This window comes from Mandrillus leucophaeus, unplaced genomic scaffold, assembly GCF_000951045.1.
Source record: "Mandrillus leucophaeus isolate KB7577 unplaced genomic scaffold, Mleu.le_1.0 Scaffold1372, whole genome shotgun sequence".
NCBI classification, from domain to species: Eukaryota; Metazoa; Chordata; class Mammalia; order Primates; family Cercopithecidae; genus Mandrillus; species Mandrillus leucophaeus.
This window is the reverse complement of record NW_012101335.1, coordinates 149,222-157,673: the sequence shown is the minus strand read 5'-3', so window position 1 is coordinate 157,673 and position 8,452 is coordinate 149,222. Positions and strand designations below refer to the sequence as shown.

At 56.2% G+C, this 8,452-nt stretch overlaps 1 protein-coding gene across 4 annotated transcripts in view; it reads right to left on the bottom strand.

Annotated features, from left to right (window-relative positions):
- Positions 1-8,452, bottom strand: part of SLC5A10 (solute carrier family 5 (sodium/sugar cotransporter), member 10) — an 81,704-nt gene that overhangs the window by 4,859 nt on the left and 68,393 nt on the right. For 2 of the 4 annotated variants that reach the window (XM_011973430.1, XM_011973432.1), the window contains 2 exons: positions 3,989-4,096; positions 939-1,089 (listed from right to left, as the gene is read on the bottom strand). In XM_011973430.1, coding sequence (XP_011828820.1) covers positions 939-1,089; positions 3,989-4,096 — 259 coding nt within the window. Of the gene's footprint in view, positions 1-938; positions 1,090-3,988; positions 4,145-8,452 lie in introns of all 4 variants that reach the window. The other 2 variants (XM_011973429.1, XM_011973433.1) reach the window with 2 other exon arrangements.

The window sequence follows — 8,452 nt, the reverse complement described above, 5'->3', positions numbered from 1 at the left end:
GCTTGAACCCGGGAGGAGGAGGTTGTGGTGTGCCGAGACTGCGCCACTGCCCTCCAGCCTGGGCAACAGTCAGCCTCTGTCTCAAAAAAAAAAAAAAAAAGAATGATACAATGTGCTTTGAGGACTCAGGGGAAAGGCTGGGAGGGTGTGAGGGATAAAAGACTACACATTAGGTACAGTGTACACCACTCAGGTGATGGGTACACCAAAATCAAAATCTCAGAAATCACCACTAAAGAACTTATTCATGTAACCAAACACCACCTGTTCCCCAGACACACCCCGGTCCGCATGAAGAGCCCAGATATGTAGAGAAGGGTGTCGGGGGGAGGTCTCTTGGCCTATAATGGCCACATGTGCTGTGGGAAGAATCTGGCAAGAGTTCCTGGGGTATGAAGGGGAGAGGGGCTCATTCCTTGGTTGAGGGTCTCAAGGAGGACTGCATGGAGGAGGGGACACAGGTAGAGTGTAGAAAGATCAGCGTGAGTCATCAAGGTGTAAAAGGAGAGGATAAGCTGGGCTGGGAGGAAACAAGCCGGAGCTCAGTGGGGCCAAGGCCATGGAGGCTGAGGGATGTGGCAGGTCAAGTGTGGCCAGTCCTGAGTGCTAGCACGGGGGCCCTCTGTGGGGCAGCTGGGAACCATCAGGAGGAATGGGGGCCCAGGTTTTGGGGGAGATAGATCTGTAGCATGGCTGGGGAGGGAGGGCTGGCCCCTGCAGAGGGAATCCAGCTCGGGGGTGGAGACGCATCCCAGATGAGGGCTGCGATCACACAGAGGTGGACAGGAGAGCAATGTGAGAGGTGGTATGGACGGGGTACACTGGGCCCTTCTCTTCACTCCTCCCTGGCATCCACCTTTCTCTAAGTGGCAAACTCCCGCTCATCCCTCAAAGTCAGTGCCGGCGCCCACCCCCGTACCGTTCCCCCACCCCCATACCGTCCCACCAGCAGCAGCTCTCGCTCGCCGGAGCGGGGCCGCAGCCGCCTCCAGATGTCCATAGTGAAGAGGGTGCTGCTGCTGTTGAAGATGGAGGTCAGCGACGACATAAGCGCGGCCAGCATCACTGCGATCATCAGCCCCCGAAGACCTGGGGTGGGACGGGGGATGCGTGACCCTGTCCGGTGACAGCCCCGGGAGCCCCTCCAGCCTGGGGTCTACTGCCTGAGGCCTGCCTGCCATTCCCACGCCCCTCCAGGCAGAGGGCCAGGAGGGAGAGAAGCTGAGGAGGTTTGAGGTGAGCAAGACCCAAAATGAGGAGACTGGGGAGGCCAAGGACAAACCGTGGGGACTTCGGAGCTGGCTGCTTGAGCCCTAGGCTTGCTGGCAACCCTAGGCCCGACCGTAATTACTCATAATGCTGAGGCCGCGATCAGACCTCTCCTTTCTGCAGAGCCTGGCGTTGACAAAGCACTTTCACAGCCATGCCTCTGTCTGAGGAAAGCATGATTAACCCGCCTGACAGATGAGGAAATGGAAGCTCAGAGAAGGGAAGAGATTGCCCAGGGACTCACAGCAGGCCAGAGGCAGAACTTTGGGGTGCGGTGGGGTTGGTGAGGAAGGCTTGGGCGGGGCCTTTGCTTGAAGGTCACACCCTGGGCAAGATGCACACCTCACCCCAGCATGCAGTGCCCCAGTATCTGGAATTTTCCACCACTTCCTGTGCATGGCAGGACCCAGCAGGCATAGTGGATCCCCTCTCTCCTTGGCTCTGTGGTTTTCCAGAGTGGGAGTGAGGGCTCCCCTAGGAGGTGCGGGTAGCATTGCTGTGAAAGGCCTTCTGGGAATTGTAGGCTCAAGAGGGCCTGGGGGTGAGGAACCCTAAAGAAGGTGGAAGGATGCTGAACTGCCCGCTCTCTGCTGTGTGGCTTCAGGCTGGTCACCTCCCCTCTCTGGGGACAAGTTCAAGTCTGTCTACAAGGACTCCTACAATTTTAAGCAAATCCTTTACCTCTACAAACTTTTGCCCGTCTATCCTAGGATAAGCCTGGCATTGGCCTCCCTGTCCCGAAGGCACAGCCATTTATTGCCTGGCTGGGTTGTCTGGCCTCGGTTCTGCGTCTGACTGGCTGTGTGACTTCCAGGAGTCTCTGGGCTCTCTGTTCACTTGTCAGAAGCTGACTAGGATGGAGCCCAGAGGAAAATGAGTCAAATCACAGTTTTCCCCAAAACATTTCTCCACCCGCCCCCTTGTCTTGCTCATGGAGATGGATGAACTTGGAGCTTATTCCATCCATTTCTTAGAGAGGGAACTCAGGGCCTAGAGAGGGATTGTGGCCCAACAATGGCTCGGTGTCAGCCCTGGGGGACTTAGCAAGTCCCTTTGCCCAGAACAGAAGAGAAAAGCGAAGCCCTTAGGTGGGAACCACAGCGTGGCCAAGCCTGCATTTTCCCAATGTCATTATGTTTAATCCCAGCAACAACGCTGAGGGCTGGGTAGATTCCATTATCTCCAATTTACAGATGAGGACACCCAGGCTCCAAGCAGGGAAATGACATGCCCCAAATTTCTTGGCCAGCTAGTGGCAGAGCCAAGATCTGATCCTAGGTTTGTGTACTCACTTCCATTAGGCCTGAGCTCTGCAGGACGGAGGGAGGGAGGGAGGGAGGGAAGGAGAGGAAGAAAGAGCAGGGTGGGGCTCACCCGAGGGACTGAAAGCTTCCAGGAAGAGGGGATTAAAGGGAGGGGGTCAGAGGGAGGGGGACCAGGGAAAGCTCCAGCACCTGAGAATCTGTACAGGAAAAGCTTGGGCTGCCAAAGGCTCAGGAAACTGTTTCTGCTTTTTGCTTAGGGTTGAACCTCCCACACCCCTTGCCATGTTGCTTCCTCCACCTTGCATACCTCCTGTGATGGGGAACTTGCATACCTCCTGTGATGGGGAACTCATCACCCCATATTAGAATAGCAGGGATGCTGCTACCACGAGAAACATGGAAAAAGCCAAAACCTGCCCACTAGTTCTACCTGTCGGCTTGCAGTGTCTCAGGGCGGGGCGGTGCAGAGGATAGGCACTCATGCCTGCAGATGTAGTGGGGAGTCCTGAGCTCCTGATCCCAGCAGAGTAAGCAGTTTGTGTCTTGGGGTTGTGTCTCAGTGACTATATAACCTCAGACAAGTCACTTTCCCCTCTCTGTGCCTCAGTTTCCTCATCTGTAAAATGGAGCCAATAACCCTATCTGATAGCATTTAATGAGAAACTGTTAGTAAAGGGCCTGGCGCCCAGTAGGCATGCAAGAGGAGAGAGTGGGTGGCCTTTCTCAAGAGACGGTACAGCAAGAGATAGGAGGTCAAGGTGTGCAGGCAGATGTGTCGGGTCAGAATCCCAGCTTTGCAGCTTACTTGCCATGTGACTTGGACCAGGTCACTTAACCTCTCTGGATCTCAGTTTCCCTGTCTTTAAAATGGGGATGATATAGGCCAGGTGCGGTGGCTCACGCCTGTAATCCCAGCACTTTGGGAGGCCGAGGCGGGTGGATCACCTGAGGTCAGGAGTTTGAGACCAACCTGGTCAACATGGTGAAACCCCGTCTCTACTAAAAACACAAAAATTAGCCAGGTGTGGTGGCACACGCCTTTAATTCCAGCTATTTGGGAGGCTGAGGCAGGAGAATAGCTTGAACCCGGGAGGAGGAGGTTGTGGTGTGCCGAGATCACACCATCGCACTCCAGCCTGGGCAACAAGAGTAAAACTCCATCTCAAAAAAAAAAAAAAAAAAAAAAAATTGGGATGATACTAATAGCACTAGGGGTTCCTGAGAAGAAGAGGCCAGTGTATCACTTGGGAAGCCCTGGGGATGGTGGTGGCATGCAGTGGGTGTTCGATTGTTTTCTATTGTGAGTGCTTCTGTTCTCCTAAGAGCAGAACAGCCCACCTGGATGTCACCCAGCATCACACTGGATCCACAGTGGCCTCCACAGTCCCCACACTCATTGGGCCCCAGGTCCCAACCCATGCCCTCCACCCAGACCCCCACCCACACAGCCTCACCGATGGGCATCAGTTCCATGACCAGCTTGGGGTAGGCGATGTTGGAGCAGCCGACCTCGGCCCCGCAGGCCCGCAGGCACTCGGATGGCACCACGCAGCCCACGTCATCTGTTTGAGAGAGGGACACTTGGTGTCTCTCCCCATAGACATGGGCACCTGGGGTGGGCAAGACAGGGCTGGGGGCAGGAGCCTGGCCCAGACCTGCTCTGTCAATGCCTCTGGCCTGTTACCATTTGGCCCTGGGCCTCAGTTTCACAGGGGAGTTTCACTGTTTCACAGTTTCACCGTTTGATCCAGCTGCCCTACCCTACCATCTCTACCCCCATTAGCTTTTCAGGAGTCATGGGGAGGGCGTGGCCTCTGAAAATCCTTTTCCCTGCTGTTCTCCATCATAACGCTTCTCCCTGATCCCACTTCCCCTTGGCCAGGGGCTCACCTGCCGTTGGCTCTGCTGTGTGAGGTCCGCCATTAGAGTCTACCTGGGGCCTGAGCCTCCCTTGCCCGCCTTGTCCCCAGCCATTCTTCCCAAAGGGGGGAAATGGAGGCTAGAGAGGAGAGAGCCCTGCAGGACGGGCCCTTCCCCAGGCCCTCAGCCTGTCCCCTGGGCTTTGTGTTCACTCAGCAACAAGTCGACAAGTGGCGTCCGTCCATGGGCAGCCGGCTTGAGTGTGCTGTCACACAGCTGCAGCTCAGGCAGCAGGGCTGTGGTGAAAGCTCAGGGACTGGCAAGGCCTGCCTGCTCCAGCTTCCTGGCTTAGGACGTGGGGTCAGAGCCCATCCATACCTCTGTCTCCGACCCTGGGGTCCAAGCTTTAGGCCAGGCTATTTCCTGCTGCAGATTGCTGAGCCGATGCCCAGGACCCTCCAGCCGCTCAGCCTCTCAACAGTCTGCAAGACCCTGGGTGATCCAGACCCTCAGCCCCTCCCCGCAAGTCCCTCCTTGCTCCCACCCGAGGCCTGCCTCCTTCCCGAATTCGGGTCTGTCCTCCCCACCCCATTCTCCCATCTGTCCCCTTGCCCTACATCGCTTTCCCTCATCCCTTGTCATCCCTGGGAGGACTTGGACATGTTTATTCGGTTCTTGCCACTTCCCCGTGGTAGGCGAGTCCTGAGAGGATGGGATTTGCCTCGTGCTATCTCCCCCATGGCTGGGGTGGTGCACACGGCTCATCTGTTGAATGAATGAAGGACTCACGAATTTCCCAGGCTCAGGCCAGATCCCAACTGAACCCTAAATCCAGGCATCCCTCGGCCTCCTGCCCCGTGTGGGGCAGAACCCCGACCCGCATCCATAGCCTTGATGAGGTGTGGGGCTCCCCTCACTGCTCCGCTCAGTGAGATTTTGCTGGTGTTGGCAGTCGCGGGCCTGACTTTGGTCTAGTGATGTAGGGATGGAGAGAGTTGACCCACATTCACGGTTTCCTTCCATAAAAGACTTTCTAGAAACCTTTGGCCCCTGCTCCCGGGGGTTTTCAGCAGGCCCAGAGTGCAGAGCTAACCGGGAGACAATGATTATGGGGGAGTTCAGAAACAAGTTGACTGACAGCACTGCGGTGGCCTGTTAGGGGCAGGCTGAGTTGCAACACAGCAGCTGCAGGGGCGGCCGGCATTGACACTTCTATCTTAGTGCTCCCTGTGTAGGCTGCACCCTCCAAAGCCCCTTTCTGATATGTCCCTTCTTAGATGCCCAGCCCATGGGGAAGGGCGGGCCTCAGACCTCTTCCTCCAGGCCAGCTGGGCTGGGGCAGTGTCCTCTACCCTGGCACCCTTGACTGTGTCCCAGTCTCCAGCCCAGCCTGTTTGAGCTCCAGGCTTCCTAGACACCAGGTTCCTGTCATCCCCCAGGCACCTCCCTGGCTCCTCCCATCAGCCCCCAGGCCCGTGGCTTCTTCCCCCTCCCGTCTGCGGCCCACCCTGCCCAATCCCAAGCTCCTCCCCAGCCTCCTGTCCATCTTCTCCACACTTTGGAATCACAGCTCTCAGCATATCACTTATTTTTTTTTTTTTTTTTTTTTTTTTTTTGAGACGGAGTCTCACTCTGTCACCCAGACTGGAGTGCAGTGGCCGGATCTCAGCTCACTGCAAGCTCCGCCTCCCGGGTTCCCGCCATTCTCCTGCCTCAGCCTCCCGAGTAGCTGGGACTACAGGCGCCGCCACCTCGCCCGGCTAGTTTTTTGTATTTTTTAGTAGAGACGGGGTTTCACCGGGTTAGCCAGGATGGTCTCGATCTCCTGACCTCGTGATCCACCCGTCTCGGCCTCCCAAAGTGCTGGGATTACAGGCTTGAGCCACCGCGCCCCGCCCATATCACTTATTTCTTAGGAACCTCCTCCCTATCTCCACCTCTCAGCCCATGGCATCCTGAGGAAAAAAAAAAAAAAAAAAATCCTTTCTATGGCATTCGAGGCCCTTGACAATTGGTCCCAGAACCTCCCATCCCAGCACCATGCACCAGCCACCCTGACCTGCTTGCATTTTCTCACACACACCCAGCACTTGGACGCCTCCATGCCTTTGCAGACGCAGTCCCTCCTCCCAGGGCACTACCGTCCATCTAACACCCACCCCCACCCTTGTTTACCTCCTGCTTCAAGGCTCATTGCAAAGAGCTTGTCCTCTGAGGCCTTCCCTGACTCTCCCACCCCCCCAGGCAGTAGAAGCTTCCTCCCAAGGGCTCCTAAGGCCAAAGATTGAATCATAGTTGTTTGTTTACATAGTCTACCTTCTCCACCAGGACTGAAGCTCCCCAAGGGCAGACACTGGGTTTGAATCATCTCCAAGTCCCAGGTATGGCCCAGAAGAGACTTTCTGGGAACACTGGTTGAATGAATGAATAAGTGACTGCATGGTGGGGAGGAGGGAGGAAAGGCACAGGAGGAGAGGAGGAGTGGGAGGAGGCATCCCAGAAAGAGCACTGTTTGATCCAGCTGCCCCATCCGACCACCTCTACCCCCATTAGTTTTTCAGGACCAGAAAGGACATAACTTGCCTGGGGGACACAGTCAGATCCAAGACAGAGCCAGGGACCCCATGGCAGAACTCTGAGGCCACTGGGGTCCAGGATTCACAGGACAGGTGATGGGCCACTGCTGATGGGCTTTGAGCCTAGGCAGGCGGATTGGCACTCAGAGGACCCAGCCCTCCTGGGAGGGATAGGTGAGGTGTCGCAGCCATATAATGGTTCAGACCCATTCCAGGCTCTCGGCATGGGAAACCGCCCTGAGTACCACTGGTTTGACTAAGTGTTTGTGCTGAGCAGCAAGAAAGAACAACTTCTCCTTTGTGAGAAGAGTGGCAGTGGTGTCACCATTGAAACACAGTCCCCCAGGACTCCAGAGTAAGCAGCCGCAGGGAGGCGGAGCGGGGGGCAGTGAGAGTTGGGGAGCTGGCAGGGGTCTATGGATTTGCCAGGGTGCTGGCTTCTGCAGGCCTAGGAGTTCCCCACTGGGCCCCACTTTTGCATCAGCCCTCCGTCTAGTCAGGGCCCATACCAGAAGCCGGGGGTTGCCTCTCCTCGTCCCTTTGTCCCTTTGTCTTCCCTCCCCAAGGCCAATGCCCAGTCCTGTTTGATTACTGCACTACCTCCTTGCTGTGCCTCCTAATCCACTCCCACTGCAAGCAAGCAAAGGGAACTTCTAAACCCACCAATCCGCCCATGCTCCTCCCTGCTCACATCCGCTCCGTGCCTCTCCAGCCGCTGCAGGGGGATCACAGGCTCTAATCAAGGCCCTCCCACACCCCTTGCTATGGCCACCTCGCTCAGCTACCCTCTCCTTGACTAATTTCACCCAGACTTCTGGCACCCCAGGCTCTCCTGGACACCTCTGGGTCTCTGTGTTTGCTGTTCCTTCTCCCCGAAACACTCTTCCCACCTTCTGCCCTTCCCTGGGTTTATCCCAGGGAACTTACACTCATTCTTCTCAATTCATTACGGACGTCTGAGCCCTTCAGGCTTTGGGGCTATATCCTCCACGGCACCAATAACTCTATGCCCTGTGACTGTCCTGCCTCCCACCCAGGCTATGACTATGGGGCCTCAGGGAAAAGTCTGGGTCTCAACAGTGCTTAGCACAAGCAAACATACGGCAGCTTCTGCCAGTGTCTGTTGACTGAGTGAATGATTTTCTCCCAAGGAGGTCACTGAACAGAGTCCCTTGAGGGGTAATCAAGGTGCTCTCCGCTCCCTAACCAGGCCCGACCCATTCCCAGGAGCCAGTCCAGACACTGCCATTGCAGGAGGGAGCAGGAGAAAGGCTCTCAGACCTGAGTTCAAATCCAGTTATCAGCCATGCAGAGTGGCTTACATCTGTAATCTCAACACTTTGGGAGGCCGAGGCAGGAGGATTGTTTGAGGCTGGGAGTTCAAGACCAACCTGACCAATATAGGGAGACCCCATTTCAATTAAAAAACAAAGCCTGGACCGGGTGCAGTGGCTCACGCCTGTAATCCCAGCACTCTGGGAG